Below are 17,678 nucleotides of genomic sequence, written 5' to 3'. Positions count from 1 at the left end.
ATTTCAAATTTATACCAAAAAATTGAATCCCAGTCTAGATCTTTTAACTGGATCAGTTAGTCCAGTTACCCTTAACGTAAATACTGATACTTCCTCTGATTCAAATCTGCATCACTTTTTATGGTTCTCTGTTACTTGAATAGATAGATTTCCTTTTTTTTTTTTTTTAAGATTTTATTTATTTATTTGACAGCGCTGAGCAGGGAGTCCAATGTGGGACTCGATCCCAGAACCCCAGGATCATGACCTGAGCCGAAGGCAAATGCTCAGCCGGTTGGCTGAGCCACCCAGGCGCCCCTGAATAGATAGACTTTCAAACTTCTCATTTCTTGAAACATAGAAAGCCTAGTTTTGTAATCCATGACTGATGTTGTTGGAATATTATGCAGGCTTATTTTTGCTGTCTGGGTGGGTTCTTTTAGTGTTGCCGTGTTTCTTCTATACTTGGTTATCTTTGATTGCATGCTGGTTATTGCACATGGAAAATTTTTTTTTAAGATTTTGTTTATTTGAGGGAGAGAGAGAGAGAGAGAGAATGAGCAGTGGGGAGGGGCAGAGGGAGAGAGAGAAGCAGACTCCCTGCTGAGCAGCAGGAAGCCCTATGCAGGGCTCCATCCCAGTACCTGAACTGAGGGCAGACACTTGACCGACTGAGCCACCCAGGCGCCCGTATCTTACTTAGTATTTTAAATTACTTTGAGCTGGGGTGGGTTAGGTAGGTGTTAATCTGTATTACTGAATTCCCCAGTGAGCTACAAGAATGCAGAGACTTTGTCCTCTTACTCAGCTGCTGTACCCTGTGTTCCTAAAAGCGTGCAGCATGTTTGTTTGTTGAATGAGTGATTGGCTCTGCCTTGCGACTCACTTCTTGCAGTTTGAAGAAAGTTACAGTGATGAAATCATCAAGGATATTTACAACGATTTTTCTGCCACAAAGGTAGTAATTATTGTTTAACGTTAATAAAATGCTTCTGCTTTAAATGACCATCGATATGGGAGTGGTTTGATATATTGTGGTACATTACGATAAATTTCAGGAGAACATTTAATGATGTAGAAAGATGTTAATGATTTGTTAGAAAAGCCTGCAGGTTTCAGTATTAATAGTGGTTATGTCTGTATTGTGGGGCTGCTAATGAATTTTTTATTTGCTTTCTAATTTTTAATAATGTGTAGAAGTGATGTTTTCCAGTACATATGTAGTTTCCTTCCTGTAATTGTTTTAAAAGATTTTCTTTCAAATTATATCTGAAAATGTCAATATTGATTTGCTGATATTTTGATGTACGGGTAAAGTCTTCTCTTGCATAAACCACATGCATAATATACTGGCTGTGACTTGTTTTTGGTTATTTAGAGTGAAATAAATAGGAATTTAAAAATACTTATGAAGCAATGTGAGTGCGGAATCATTCTAGATTTTTAATGTTTTCTCTCCTGGTTGTTTCCAGTTATCTTGGCCTACACCTATTTTGACAGCAATTTTTCTTAATGACTTACCTCAAATTGTTCCTAAAACATTTTTCTTCTTTTTTTTCTAGAAACAATAGCTTTTTAGTTTCACACTCCCATCTGGTTAGTTTGTGTAAATAATTTTGTAACAAGAATACGAACAGCTGATTCTTGGTAGGAATATAGCTCATCAGTTTGCAGAGGGGCAAAGTCTACAACAGGATAGCTTTGTAACCCTGACCAGGGTGCCCAGGATGCCAGAGCTTTCTTTCCATCTGTATATTTTGCAGAGGAAATGGAGAGTTAATGCAATAAGCTGCTTAAGACGTTTACATTACTCTGTAAAACTAGATTTTTTTTTTATCTTAGGTGACATTTGTTTTGTTTTGTTTTGTCTTGTTTTAGGTGACATGTTTTCAATTCTATCAGATGTGTAAACAATTTTAATCATTACAATTCAGACTCAGGATATAAGAAATACTGTTCTTCAAACTGTCTTTCACTTTCTCCCTTTTTCTTTCTCCAGGTGGGTCCTATGTGTATGAACTCAGTGCGGTCCTTATACACAGAGGAGTGAGCGCTTATTCTGGCCACTACATTGCCCACGTGAAAGATCCACAGTCCGGTGAATGGTATAAGTTTAATGATGAAGACATAGAAAAGATGGAGGGGAAGAAATTACAACTAGGGATTGAGGAAGATCTAGGTAAAACCTTTAAGTTGTGAGTGCCCTTTTAAAATATAAATTTTTTTCTTTTTTTAACTGGAAATCTTTTTGATAAATTCTTTCAGCCGAAGATTGGGTTCTCGGTTAGCAAGGATATTTCCGTTTCTTAAACACATGTAAAATCTCTGAACATCTTTTGTTAGAAATGCCCGAATTAAAAAAAAAAAAAAAAGATTTTTTTTTCCAGAGATGGTTTCTGTAATGCTTTCAGTGCAGTTTGAAGGCAAATATTCAAGAACCAGTTTAATTTGGGGTAATGGGGGGATGAAAGGGGAGAGGATAGCAAGTATTAATCTTAAAATGATGAACGGTAGATTTAACATAGTAGGATTTGTAGTCCTTTTCTTTGGGTTAGGAGATTTATGTTGGGGAAATAACTCTAGCAGGGAACCATTACTCTGAGAACAGTGTATACTCCTTCCTGTTAAGTATCTTTTCCCATCCCTGGAATGTGAGCAATGCCTTTGGGGAGTAAGCTGCTTATTGTTTTGTAGTGATGAGGTTGGCCACTGGGAGTACTTGGTGAATAGCTGTTGTCACGTTCATGTTCTTGGACCAGAATACCCACTTAACTCCCTACAGAAGTGAATAGTTCTTCTAGTAGGAGCCATCTCAGCTGAGCTTCTCATCACTTTATTACCGTGTTTGTCATTTTTGGGTGAGGTTTGGACTATGGAGTCTAAATAAGAGAAAAGGATTGGGAATAGGTGTGTCTCCTGCCACTGTTCTTTCTTAATGAATCAAAACCACTTTCCCAAGGTGTCAGGGAGGAGCATGGTTGTTGGAGTCAGCTTTTGGATGTATATGGGGAATCTTTCCACAGATGGTTCAGTGGGAACATGTTTTTGGTTAGGTGGGAGCATGTTTTGGGTTAAGTGGGACCATGGTTTTGTAATTTGGAGAGAATTTCTATTTTAAATCACATTTAGGGTATTATGCTAAGTGAAATAAATCAGTCAGAGAAAGACAATTATCATATGATCTCACTGATATGTGGAATTTGAGAAACAAGGCAGGGGATCATAGGGGAAGAGAGGAAGAAGTGAAACAAGAGGAGAGGGAGACAAACCATAAGAGGCTCTTAATCTCAGGAAACAAACTGATGGGTGCTGGAGTGGAGGGGGGTGGCAGGAATGGGGTGGGTGGGTGATGGGCATAGGGGAGGGTATGTGCTGTGGTGAGCACTGTGAATTGTGTAAGACTGATGAATCACAGGCCTGTACCCCTGGAACAAATAATACATTATATGTTAATAATAATAAAAAATAAATAGATAAAATAGAAGATACTACAAAAAAAGTCACATTTAGGTGTTTGTAGATATTGAGCTATGCACTCCCACTTTAATATTGAGGTATAAGGATATATATATTAGGAGTATATATTATGAATATATATTTGCACATATATATGTGTGTGTGTATATATGGATATATATATATTACGAGAACCTGGGAACAAAACTGAGATGTGGCTTTAATTGTTCTTTACTGAGGTTTATTTGATTTATTTTAATTTTAGGTAGAATTGTAGGATTAGAAGCATTGCTAAGGCTGTTTTATCTATCTTCTACATACAGATAGTCCTAAATCTTAAAATAGGTCAAGAGAAAGAGACTCCACCTTATCAGGATCCCATCCCAATGTTTTAATACCTCACTGCTGTATGCAGTGTACATGGCAAATTTCATCTCTTGTTTTCTTTTTTATCAAAATTAGAAAATCCTTGGTATTCTATCATGAACTTGTTTGAATTGTTTTATATTCCATCTCACACAAAGTATCTAGCATGTTGGGGCGCATGGGTGGCTCATTCGATTGAGAGTGCAACTCCTGGTTTCGGCTCAGGTCATGATCTCAGGGTTGTGAGATGGAGCTCTGCATTGGGCTCTGTGGTCAGCGTGGAGTCTGCTTATCTCTCTTCCTCCCCCTGGGTTCCTTCCGCTATTGCCTCGTGTGTGCTCTCTCTCTCTCCCATAAATATATAAAATATTTTTTCAAAACATATCAAACATGTTAAATCTTTATGTTTAGTTAGAAATGCCCAACCTCCCCTCATTACTGTATATGCTCCTGACATTGTTAATTCCCTGTAATGGTGGTCTTCAAACGTTTTGTCCTGTGTACTCTACAAGAATATTGAACAAATTTTTGTTCCCTGAACATTTTATTTTATTACTAAGATTTTATTTATTTGAGAGTGTGCGTGCACACGGCAAGCGCATGGAGAGAGGTACAAAGTGGGAGGGAGAGGAAAAGGGAGAGAATGCCAAGCAGGCTGTGCATGCAACCGAACACAGGGCTCAATCTCAAAACCCTAAGACTATGACCTGAGCTGAAACCAAGAATCAGTTGCTTAACTGACTGAGCCACCCAGGTGCCCCTCCCTGAACATTTTGAAATCCGTTATTTTTATTTATTTATTTTTAAAGATCTGGGGCGCCTGGGTGGCTCAGTCAGTTAAGCGTCTGCCTTCGGCTGAGGTCATGATCCCAGGGTCCTGGGATCGAGCCCCGCATCGGGCTCTCTGTTCCACGGGGAGCCTGCTTCTCCCTCTCCCCCTGGTTGTGTTCCCTCTCTCGCTGTGTCTCTCTTTCAAATAAATAAAATCTTTTTTTTTTTTAGATTTTATTCATTTATTTTATTTCAAATAAATAAAATCTTTTTTTTTAAAGATTTTATTCATTTATTTGAAAGAGAGACACAGCGAGAGAGGGAGCACAAGCAGGGGGAGAGGAAGAGGGAGAAGCAGGCTCCCCGCAGAACAGGGAGCCCGATGCGGGGCTCGATCCCAGGACCCTGGGATCACGACCTCAGCCGAAGGCAGACGCTTAACCAACGCCGCCCGAAATCCGTTATTTTTTATCATAATTTTAAGTAGCTACAAATAATGTGATTTCTAACAAAAATAGTAAAACAGTAACATCACTCTTTCAGTTGAGTCCAAATGAAATTAGTAACATAGTATTAACTTTTCAGAGACACATGGATGGGTCTTTCTTTAGAGCAGGACATTTTTAACCCTTACCCTTTCTCCCGTGGTAGTATTTACATTATAATTGACCGTATGGGATTTTTTTCTAGTGGAATATACTTAAGATCTCTGTAAACCATAAAATCTCTAAATAGTTCAAAAGTTCTTTTGGATTGAGCTTTTTTTTAAATTATAAATATCACCACATAATCCATCAGTATAAGTATGTTAATAAATTTTTCAATTAAACACAAAGCAAAATTTTATTGTAAACATCTCTTGTAATGACATGGCTAAAACTTTTTAAATCTCTGGGTGAGAGGTTATATCTTTCTTTAATAAAATGGGAGGATAACTGAGAAAGGAGAGGCAGGCAGAGACCATGAGTGGGACCGCAGTGTTGCAGATTGATTTTAGAAAAGAACATAGTGAATTGAAAATCTGGTCATTGATTTCCCCAGAACTAAGCAGGACCTTTTTGTTGTGCGCCCCACCCTCGCCGAAGATTACCCTGGGGTACTCAGCACCATTTTTTTTTTTTAAAGATTTTATTTATTCTTTTGAGAGAGGGAGAGAGAGACACACACACACAGAAACAGAGAGAGCCCAAACGGGGAGAGGGAGAGGCAGACTCCCCACTGAGCAGGGAGCTCGATGCGGGACTTGATCCCAGGACCTGGAGATCATGACCTGAGCCGAATGCAGACACTTAACCGACTGAGTCACCCAGGCGCCCCACTCAGCACCATTTCAAAGATCACGTTCATGTGATAGACTTGACATTCAGAACACTTAATGTTTCTACTTGCTACTGAATTCACAGGTATCAGTGGCTAATCTTTATGCTCATTAGCATTTCATGTTAATGAACACGCCATTTTGTTAAATTTTTATTTTCCAGTTAACATACAGTGTTATATTAGTGTTACTTTAGTTTCAGGTACACAGTTATAGCGATTCAACACTTGGATCCAACACCTGGTGCTCATCACACCAGTGCCCTCCTTAATCCCCACCACCCATTTAACCCATCAGCCTACCCTCTCCTTCCTGGGAACCATCAGTTTGTTTGCTAAAATAATCTAGATTTATTTTTATAATCTAAGACCAACATTAAAATAAACTCATTGCAGTAGTACCTTTTCTGCTTCTAGGTTTGTCTTCATGAAAAATAGTACTTACCATCTTTTAAAAATGGAATAAGGCACACAGGGTGTAAACAGGGTAGGAAACCTGTTTAAATATTCAGACATCCAACAAGCATGCTGAATTTGTATTGCCTTTTAGTGTTTTAGATCCCTGTTAAAGAATTTTAAGTGTGGGGGCGCCTGGTTGGATCAGTTGGTTGGGCATCGTCGTGATCTCGACTCAGGTCTTGATTTCAGGATCATCAGTTGAAGTCCTGTGTTGGGCTCCACACTGGGTGTCAACTTACTTACAAAATAAATTAAAAAATAATAAATAAATATCTTGAATGTGTATTGTAGGAACTGTGTTCTGTGGCCCTCCTGCCCCTCCCCTGCAAAAGCATGAGGACTGACCATCGGCATTCTAATTTAGTTAACTTTTATTTTTCCACCTCAGCAGAACCTTCTAAGTCCCAGACGCGTAAACCCAAGTGTGGCAAAGGAACTCACTGCTCTAGAAATGCATATATGTTGGTGTATAGACTACAAACTCAAGAAAAACCCACCACAACTGTTCAGGTACCAGGTGAGCAATTTTCCAAGATTACAGAAGGCAAATAACTATAGAATATCGTGCTCACAGATCAGTGACAGGAAATTACTCCTTTATCAAGATAGGTTCATTGCATATGGTGTTTGTTGGTGAAAGTAGATATAATCACAAATTTGCTTTAAAGTAGTGAGTTTTGGGGCGTCTGGGTGGCTCGGTTGAGCATCTGACTCGATTTCAGCTCAGGTCTTAATCTCAGGGTCATGAGTTCGAGCCCCACATTGGGCTCCTTGCTGGCATGGAACCTACTTAATAAAATAAAAATAATGAGTTTTGGGGGCACCTGGGTAGCTTAGTTAATCCTGCATTGTGGATTTGAGCCCCACTTTGGGTGTGGAGATTACTTAAATATTTGAGAGAGAGTGGGGGACAGAGGGAGAGAATCTTCCAGCACACTCCCTGCTGAGCAAGGAGCTCAGTCTCATAACCCATGAGATCATGACCTGAGCTGAAACCAGGAGTCACACGCTTAACCAGCTATGCCACCCAGGCACCCCAAAAATGAATTCTGTAAGAAAAAAAAAATAGTTTTCAAAATAAAGGAGCCTTTAACAGAACTATTCCACTGACCCCTCCCCTCCCAAAGAAAAGCAAAAACAGTTTAAAAAATTCTGTAGGTAGGCAAAACATGTATTTAAAGAGCCATTTGTGGGTTTTTTTGTGGGTTTTTTTTTTTTTTTTGCCATTTGGTTTAATTTGTAAAGCAAACAAATGTGTTTTAGCCACTTCTAATTAATTTTATAGATTATTTTTTAAAAGGAACAGTTGTAGGCTGCCTGGCTGGCTCAGTTGGTAGGGCCTGCAACTCTTGATCTCAGAGTCGTGATTTTGAGCCCAGCAATGGGCAGAGATCCTACTTAATTTAAAAAAAGAGTTGCTACTGGCCTGAAGGCAATCTTCAGTTGTCATTTTACCTAATACTGTTTGTGCTCTGTGGCATTCTCAATTTTGGATGGTATTTCTGAGCCATTTGATGGCTCCAGTTGGCTCGTGACATCATGGAGAACCAGGTCGGGCATCACCCAGTATTATTCTAGTGGCTGTTACCAGTTTTACTTTCGCCTTCAGGGTGGAGGTTTCTCCCAAGAAGGGAGACCTCAGGAGGAAGTTGTCACCAGAATCCTAGCCAGTATTTGGTATAATTCAGAGATCGGCATGGTTTTGTGTCTTTGAAAACAGGAAAACGTTATTTTTTGTCTTTTATGTTTTGAAAGCCTTTCTTCAAGAGCTGGTAGATCGGGATAATTCCAAGTTTGAGGAGTGGTGTATCGAAATGGCCGAGATGCGCAAGCAAAGCGTGGACAAAGGAAAAGCTAAACATGAAGAGGTTAAGGAGCTGTACCAAAGGTTACCTGCTGGAGCTGGTCTGTAAGATATTCTGGGACAGCACTGTTGCCATGATGTGCCTTGTTTCTTTCATGTTCACAGATGTGTATGAACAAACTTGCCCCTACCCTGTCCTATAACCCACTCATGCCAGTTTAGGCATTACAAAATTACTGTGTAAACCAGCAATAATTTGATGTGTAGCATTCCATAGAATTTTTGTTACCATGTACTTTTAAAAACGGGAAGCTCTTAATAAATTACAAGGTTTAGGTCAGCGCTCTGCATCTATATGAGTCTTACAGATGTTTCTATTTTGTGAGGTATTAATTTGTTCTTCACAAAAGATCTGATTGGGTTACTATGGAAGCAACTCACTATGTTGTTTCCTTGCTGCAGTTTGTGCCCTGGCCATATTAACCGGCATTTTTTTCTGTGAATACTATTTTTTATGATACTATTAGACTAATCTGAAATTTAATATCAAATATTATGCTAAGAATAGGAGAGCTTTTTGCTGACCCCTAATTTCTTAAGAATTATCCCACATGAGCCAGCTCATCCCTTTACTGTGTATGTTTAATGCAAGTTTACCCAGTGCCTCAGAAAGAAAACCCCAACTTTTCCAGGCTACTGTGCCATTAGTAGTGATGACGCTGTCTTTGTCATTTCATAGACAGAATTCCCCGTGCCCAATTCCTGCGTAAGGAAGAGGCAGTTTAATCCTAATTTTAGAAAATAAATACTCAAGTGTAATTGTACTTGTGGTTTTGTCTTTTTCATATCTTAATTTTCTCTTACTGGTATAACTTCAAACAAAAGATGAATATAAATTGCTAAATCTGTAAGAATAGCTCTTAAAAGTTCTTTCTGAACTACATCTTATTTGATTCTGACCTTTCTTTGTAACCTGTTACTCTCACTCTGTCCCAAGGGTTGGGATTATTCTAAAAAGTTAGACTGACCTTAATTTTACTGGAAATGATTCGGGAATGAATATGATGCAGATCTCTAAGTTTATTCAAAAGAGTTGAGACCTAGAAATCTATTTTTTGAACTATATTCCCAGTTTCCTGCATTCACTGGATGAGAGAAAGGGACTAACTGAATCTAAAGTAAAATGCTGTTTTTGAACCACTCTTTAAAACTACCACATGGCCCAGAGATGTGATGTGTCAGGTTAACACATACTTGCGCTTCTCTTGGCTATTTTCATTCAGTCTATAAGAACCTGTTCTTATGTTCTTGGAATATGTCTCTTTATCAATACTTTTACCAATTATGAACTTCATGATTTTTTCCCCATTTGCATTAAACTTACATAGTAGAAAATCTGTGATGTGCTAAAATGTTGACAAATCCCAAAGCAGATGACCGTGGTTTTGTGCTGCCAATCCAAGTCTTTGTTATGCATATTCTAAATCCTACCTGTGTTTGTGAAAATATTTAAAGAAGAGTCCCTTACCTAAAGTATAAGCCTCATTGGGAACACAAACCCTTTTGGCTTTGGTATTGAAATAAGTTCTCTCTAAATAATCTTAAATTTTATCTCTAGGTTGAGTGTTGCAAATATTTTTGATGCTACAGTCTTTCCTGGACTTTTATAACTCCCCAAAAGAAAATTCCTTATTTTGAATCCAGGCATTAAAAAAAAAAAAGTTATAAGTAATTTTTAACCAAAATGTACATTTTCCTTTGTAAATATTTTAACAAGTGCTTTCCTGTTTTGCCAAATGCTGAGATTTTAAACCTTTCGGTATCTCCAACTTGGCAAATAGAGTTCTCATTCCTTTTTGGTGGTTGATGACCCATGCCTTCAGAAGGTGGTGCTCAGATGGTTTTCTGGATCACAAATGATAGAGATCCTGCCATGAGTCTTTGTCTAGAGCAGAAGCATCTGTAGTGTAAAAACTTTCCAGAAGTAGATCTGCTTTAACCGTTGAGACTTGAGCTTGACCCTGATCCTCAGGGTTAGTCTTGGCAGAGATTGATACAGCTCTTTATAGTAATGGAGATTGAAAATGAAAGAGAGAGAGACCTATGTGACCACAGTCACTCTTCCTCCCACAGGTCCTCCAGCATACTAAACTGGCACCCTGAATCTAGAAAATGGGCAGAATTAATAATATGGTATTACATCAGAATTCCAGGCCTGCTCTCTGCTCTCTTCCTCCTCTTACTATAAAATCAGACATGGTTTTTCTGATCTTCATATCTTACATTTAATTCATATGAAACTGCTCAAAACCAGAATACACTTCACTGGGAGGTTCTCTGTGGGACTCTGGTAGGGGATTGGAGCATGTTGTCTTGAACAGACTGCCTTTGAGCCACATTGTTGTCATACGGGTCAGGCATGGCTGCCCTGGTCGTTGAATCCCGGCAGACAGCCCTTGACCAGGTGTGCTTTGTGCACGTGCAGTTTTCCTAGATTCCTTTTCTTAAAAGGGTCAGGGTCCTTACCGTGTATTCTTCCAGTTAGCCATAGCAGGTGACAATCTGCTCTTTTCCCATCTCCAGCTCCCAGGGAAATGAGAACACCTGCCAAATTATTCTTGCATGTGGCTCTGTGTCACAGTTCTGTTTTCCCTCCCTTTGATGGCCTTTAGATTAATAAAAATTTTAATCTGTGGGACTGTATTTGGGAAAAGATGAGATATGCTAAAACTTTCATTTTCCTTTCTTGGATAGAGATCATTTGTCTTTGCATTCTTAAGATACCCAGTGTACTGTGTCCCTGGCAGTTTCAACGTGATAAGTGGCAAATAAAATTGGGAGGTATTTTAAATTTAATGAACCACACCATTATATATTGTAAAGTGCCACGACCATGTTACCTATACTGAATGTTAAGGTCTCCTCTTTATATATTGTGTGAATGTATGATTAATTTTTCTATATCTCTTTTCTTCCAAAAAGCTCAAAATGCTTCACTTATCTTATCTTTTACACTCAACAACATCCCTGTGAGGTAGGTAGAAGGCAGGTATTATTACCTTCATTTTACAAATAAAAGACCTGAAGCATAGAGAGTTTAAGTGACTTGCTCAAGTTCAGTTTCTTGGTGGCAGAACTTGGATTAGACCTTGGTCTCAACTTGCAGTCATGAGCTCTTTCTCTGCAGCTGCATTAGGGCTGAGGACTCAGAAGGCTCTCAGTTGACAATGTACAGTCTTAGCACAAATACGGGATGTGACAATGCCGGATTTTGTTTTTGTAAAAATTGAAATGTTTCAAACTAAACTTAAAATGGAAATTAGTCTTCTAGATTTGTAGTATAAAAGTGGTCAAAATGGGCTTTGAGTTGAATTGTCTATCCCTCAGATCTCATCAGAAGTAGTACATAATACAAATACGTAAATTCAATCTCTGTATGTTTTCTTCTATGTTTTATGCTGGGACTCACTGGAGATCTTTGTAAGTAATCAAAGCTGGCCCTTTGTCTTTAATTTTGACTTTTAGGGAACTCATGGACTCTGTTTTCCCAAATGAAAATTCAGTTTGAGGTGGTTTGGTTTTGTCTTAATTTTTGCAACTTCAAAATCAGTAACAATTCAATTCTAGTGTACTTCATCCTGAAATTTGTTTAAAAATAGCTTACTTTCTTGAAATACATAATAATGTGACAAATAGCTCATGATATGGATTGGGGTGGGGAAAATCAAATACGTTTTAATTGACATCAGTATCATCTTGGATGAAGAAAAGTTCAGTAGTTGAAAGTGGCTTATAAAAGTGCGGTTATAGCTGATGAGGTTAATCTCTAACTTAGAACTCAGTCAGACGTTTCATTTTCAGTTCCACATGTATATCACGTATTGGTGAAGTGTTTATGAAAATCATTTATGAAATAAACATAATAGGGAATGAGGTTATGTGACTTGTGAGCTGGCGTGGAGCATGTCTTTGTAGTTAACAATCATGGGTGTCCTGATCAGAGTTCTGCTGTGCTGTCAAGCAAGACACTTCTCTCTGTGGATGCCTCTTTTGTAGAATGTGGTTAATAATACCAGCCGATCTCATAGGGCACTGTGCCGACTCGTCCCTGTCATGCACAGCTCCTTGAACCAGAAGAGGGTAGTTAAATGGAGCTTTGTGTCGCGGTCCTCAAACATTTTCCCTGAACAGTGATGCTTCTGATTCTGCTAACATTGGACAGGGTTTGCATTGTCTTTTGAGGAGAATGAATGTATCACTTAGTCAAAAAGCTGTAAAAATACATAGACTCTTTCCTTTCCTTTCTTCCTCAGAGCCCTATGAATTTGTCTCTCTCGAGTGGCTGCAGAAGTGGTTGGATGAATCAACACCCACCAAGCCTATTGATAATCACGCTTGCCTGTGTTCCCATGACAAGCTTCATCCTGACAAGATTTCAATTATGAAGAGAATATCTGAATATGCAGCCGACATTTTCTATAGTCGATACGGGGGAGGACCAAGACTAACTGGTAATTCGGGGTGTTTTCTCCGAGTACGAAGGAATTCATTAAGTCCTCACCCTGTGGTCTCTGTGATCATCTGATCCAGACTCTGCCAGCCAGTCCAAATGTTCTGTACGCTTTGCAGAAAGAAAGGATTTGCTCAGTAAAGAAGTTAATGTAGCATTATACATCACTTTTCATTGAGTTTCCTTGTTGTTTTCCTCCCAGAGGAGACAAAACTTTCTTCTTTTGAGAAAACCATCTGGTAGTATTTTGTTAGTTTGTTCAGTACTCTTCCAAGTACTCGAACCTTGGTCTGGTTGATTGCACGTCTACTGTAGATTGTTACTTAGCTTATGAATAGAAGCTGCTCAATTCTACTTTGAATACAGAGCTATATATAACGACATAGTATCCATAGTCTGTTTGGTTCTGGTTGTCTCTCCTCAAAACATTTTTCGTTTTAATGGCAACATAAGCCCCACCTCCAATCTACAGGTGAATGTGCTAAAACAAAATTGTGTGATCACCCTCCCTCCCTCTTTCTAAATTAAGTGCTGTTTTCTGAATGTGTAGAACTTACTGCATAAAAACTGGCATTTAACTGCCTGATCCAGGCCTTCTCTTGTATACATCTGGAGTTTTGCTTTCTAAATTTGTTTTTGATTCATGATCAATGAACTAAGCAGTGATTAGGTCTTCCAAAGAATCACGTTTCATAGGTTTCCTACAACTGTGAGTTTTAAATCGGCCCTTGATGGTTCTCCCCCCCGCCCCCCACAGTGTTCTGTGCTTTGAAGTGTTCCAATATTTCATATTCACATGAAGCTCTCAATTAACATATTTATAGTTGTCAAATATGTTGTCTCCCCCCACCTTAGAGCCTCAATTGTTTAACTCTAGTCTTGTAAAATATGCATCTAAACCTTGTAGAATAAAGTCCTTGAGGGCATAGGCTGTTTTACCATATTATGACAGTTCATCTCTCATTGTTCTTTCTTTATGCAGATACTAATTTTGCTGTCTTGAGATCTGTATCAACCTAAATAATTTAGGATATATACCAGTTTTCCCTATTGTCAAAACTTGTGACTTTGCTTTAGAATTCTGTGTTCTGTGAAGTCCTGACTTTGCTCACAGGTAATCTGTGCTTGAATGAACTTCATTTGCTCTTCTTCTCTCTCACCTCTAGTGAAAGCCCTGTGTAAGGAGTGTGTGGTAGAACGCTGTCGTGTGTTGCGTCTGAAGAGCCAACTAAATGAAGATTATAAAACTGTTAATAATCTGCTAAAGGCGACGGTAAAGGGGTATGTTACACAGCGTATACTGTTGTTGATAAACCAAAATAGTTGTAAGAGGTAATAACCAAATGGCTTGTAATCTATAGACAATAGGAGTTAGGGTTTTTCGAAGAAAGAAGGGCAATGACGTGGACGTCAGGGAGGTTAGATTTTTGCAGTGATTGCCATTGTGTTCAAGATGAATAAAGCCAAGTCACTCAGGCTTTGCTACTGTATTCCATCCATCAGAAAAGTAGAAGCAGAGGTGCGGGTCTGAGGTCCGACCAGACCCAAGGCAGCATGGTAGTATGTGTTCAGGTGTGGGTGTGTCCCCTCTAGAGAGCCTGAAGTGTATTAACAGAGGGTACCCAGGGGAGCATCCTTGGCAGAAATACCCAGCATACTTGGAGTGTGTCAAGTGCCACTCCCCAGTGGACCTCTGGACCTGGGAACCAATAAACTCAGATGGCATTTATTATGGAGCTTATTATATCTGGGTTTAACTTCTGTTATATATTTTCCAAATAAAGATTAACCTAGTTCACTGTTTTTGGTCATTCTGCGAACAGCCTCAGGACTCCTTAAATGTGTGTTTGTATGTAGACATGGATGTATATATGTGAGGACCTGTATGTGTGCTTGAAGGCACAGCTGTATGTCTTTGGGAGTAGTAGTCAAGGGAAAGAAAGTAGCCCATTGTGTTGTGTTCGGCGTGAATGTAATTGAGGAAGCAGGATAAGATTTGGGATGGAAATAGAGTCTGAGATAACTGCATTTCAGTAGTGAAGAGTGAAAACGGCCAAAACATGGGAGTGGGTTAAAAATTGTGTGGACAGTAGCAGATTTTGAATGTTTGTAATTCATTTTTAGTTCATGACCTTTACACATAAAGAACGGGAAGGGGGCCATTAGGAAATGCTACTTGTGTGATTTCACATGGTCTCTGTTCTGCAGCAATGATGGATTTTGGGTGGGGAAGTCCTCCCTGCGCAGTTGGCGCCAGCTCGCTCTTGAACAGTTAGATGAACCAGATGGTGACGTAGACCAAAGCAACGGGAAAATGAACGGCAACACCTTGAACAAAGGTAATGTGAAAAGTCTCTGTGTTGGTGGTCGTGGACGGTACCACAAAATTCCCATCCGTGCAATTTCATAGGCCATTTTTATTAAACCTGAAGCTCTCAAGTGTCTCAGAACAAATAAAAGATTGTTTTGGTTTTTTTTTTTAAGATTTTATTTTATTTGTCAGAGAGAGAGTGCGCGAGTGTGTACAAGCAAGGGGATCGGCAGGCAGAGGGAGAAGCGGACTCCCTGCCGAGCAAGGAGCCCAATGCAGGACTTGATCCCAGGACCCTGGGATCATGACCTGAGCCGAAGGCAGCTGCCCAACCAGCTGAGCCACCCAGGCGTCCCAAGATTTAATGTTAAGATACTGAAATTGAGCAAGGGCTCAGCAGCTCACATGAGGAATTCTCTGTGCCCTGGCATCCTTTTTGCTCCTGGTCTCTCCAATTAATCATGTGCAAAATTCTTTTTAAATTCTGCTCCAGACTAAAATTTTTAAGAAAGGTGAGTCTGGTGCCAGTCACATAGTATATTGGCAGCTCAGTATGTTTGGTTTTATAGATTATCTGCCACATTTACAGGCTGCCTTTGGCAAATAAAATGAGCTTGTACTACGGCGTTTTTTATCGAGGAGAGAAGGCAGCTTATGAATAGTATTTTGCTTTTAAATTCTTCTGAGTTTTCTGAAGCTGTGCTTTCAAGTAGGAAATTATGTTAATATAGGTCAACCACTAAATTGAATTTTATAATCAGTGTTTTATAAGATACAAGGGGAATTAAGGCTCTAAAATTATTTGTAGGTTTAAAATGGAAGCTAGTGGTTTGATCAGTCTATTCAGGCACAATTAGTGACCCTGAAGTGGTTGTTTCACTTAGTTTTCTTATCTAGATAATTAGGATCTACCTACATAGGTTTTTTTTTTTTTTTTTAAAGATTTTATTTACTTACTTGACAGAGAGAGACATAGTGAGAGCAGAAACACAAGCAGGGGGAGTAGGAGAGGGAGAAGCAGGCTTCCCACGGAGCAGGGAGCCCGATGTGGGACTCGATCCCAGGACCCTGGGATCATGACCTGAGCCGAAGGCAGACGCTTAATGACTGAGCCACCCAGGCGCCCTACATACATAGATTTTTTAAAAATTATCCTTATAATATTCTTAAACTTTTTACTGAAATATTCTGAATTTTCTTGGTGTGGCTCTTTCCATATCACTACCTTTTAATTTTTTTGTATGTTTTTTTATTTTAATGAATGGCTATGATTATTTTTCTGAAGGATAGTTAACACAGTGTTACATTACTGTCAGGTGTACAGCACAGTAATTCAACAGCTCTTAACTTTTTTTTTTTTTTAAAGATTTTCCTTATTTATTTGACAGAGAGAGAGACAGCGAGAGAGGGAGCACAGCAGGGGGAGTGGGAGAGGGAGAAGCAGGCTTCCCGCCGAGCAGGGAGCCTGATGTGGGGCTCAATCCCGGGACCCTGGGACCATGACCTGAGCCGAAGGCAGACGCTTAATGACTGAGCCACCCAGGCGCACCAGCTCTTAACTTTTTAAGAAAATAAAACCCCCAGGGGTGCCTGGGTGGCTCAGTTGTTGAGCATCTGCCTTCGGCTCAGATCCTGGTCCCAGGGTCCTGGGATCGAGCCCCACATTGGGCTCCCTGCTCCGCGGGAGGTCTGCTTCTCCATCTCCCTCTGCCTGCTGCTCTGCCTGCTTGTGTTCTCTCTATGTCAAATAAATAAATAAAATCTTTTAAAAAAAAAAAAAGAAAAGAGAAACTCCAAAGCCACTATTTGTTTTAAGCTATGATTTTTAATATTTTCAAATTTGAAGAGTATTTTTTTTCCCCTTATGGTTAGAAAAAAAATCTTGCTCTGCTGTACAATTCATGAACTTAAGCTTAGTTTCAATGTTATTGTCCTGTCATTTAAAAACCATATTTTTAGTAGCATCATATGACCCAGTGTGTTAAATATTTACTTGGTGCTCTTTTAAGCTTCTTTATGTGTTAGTGGTCCTTTTTTTTAAAGCCTGTAAGTAATCTCAACACCCAACATAGGGCTCAAAATCAAAAAACTCCGAGATCGAGTCACACACTCCACCAACTGAGCCAGCCAGGCACCCCAGTGATTCTTCCTTTTAAGTAAACTCAGATGCCATAATAGAAAGTATCTTGATGTTGGCCTAGCTTAAAAATAGTTTTCATGTTGGTTTGAGAGTAATATGTTTCTCTTCTCGCCCTTCCTCCATTCAGAGATTTTAAGAGCTTGAAGCAGTGCAGAAGGTACAGAGTAAAATCTGCAAGCCGTTACACCAGATATAATTGCTATAAAAATAGGGTTTTGTTTTGTATTTTAATAATGGCACTCCTGTAGATGCAGTTGTGCATTTTGTTCTCTTAGAATACCTGGTTCTTTTTATTTAGTGGCTGCATTTCATTGTATGGATGTATTCTATTTAACTGATTCTTTTTCAGTTTTGTACTATTAGTATATAAGAACAGATAAAGTGAGCGTCCTTATGTATGCATAACTTCCCAGACATTGTTGGATCAGAGAATCATACCCACTTATAATTGCCAATACGTACTGATACGTATTGGGTCAGTTTTCTCCAGAAAGCATATGGGGGCTTATTTTTCCATGCTTTTGTCCACATGAAGAGTATGCTTTTCACATCAGCTTTTTACTAG

General features: G+C 39.2%; 1 protein-coding gene across 4 annotated transcripts in view; it reads left to right on the top strand.

The window, feature by feature from the left end:
• The window catches only part of USP48 (ubiquitin specific peptidase 48), a 95,300-nt gene that overhangs the window by 42,658 nt on the left and 34,964 nt on the right, over positions 1-17,678 (top strand). Inside the window, exons 9-14 of one of the 4 annotated variants that reach the window (XM_081817684.1) lie at positions 1,979-2,158; positions 6,740-6,865; positions 8,104-8,253; positions 12,466-12,663; positions 13,829-13,943; positions 14,871-15,001. In XM_081817684.1, coding sequence (XP_081673810.1) covers positions 1,979-2,158; positions 6,740-6,865; positions 8,104-8,253; positions 12,466-12,663; positions 13,829-13,943; positions 14,871-15,001 — 900 coding nt within the window. Of the gene's footprint in view, positions 1-1,978; positions 2,159-6,736; positions 6,866-8,103; positions 8,254-12,465; positions 12,664-13,828; positions 13,944-14,870; positions 15,002-17,678 lie in introns of all 4 variants that reach the window. The other 3 variants (XM_081817683.1, XM_081817686.1, XM_081817685.1) reach the window with 3 other exon arrangements.

This window comes from Leptonychotes weddellii, chromosome 4 (assembly GCF_054177405.1).
Source record: "Leptonychotes weddellii isolate Sample4059 chromosome 4, ASM5417740v2, whole genome shotgun sequence".
NCBI lineage: Eukaryota > Metazoa > Chordata > Mammalia > Carnivora > Phocidae > Leptonychotes > Leptonychotes weddellii.
Note: the sequence above shows the minus strand (reverse complement) of the source record. Positions and strands in the feature narration are given on the sequence as shown.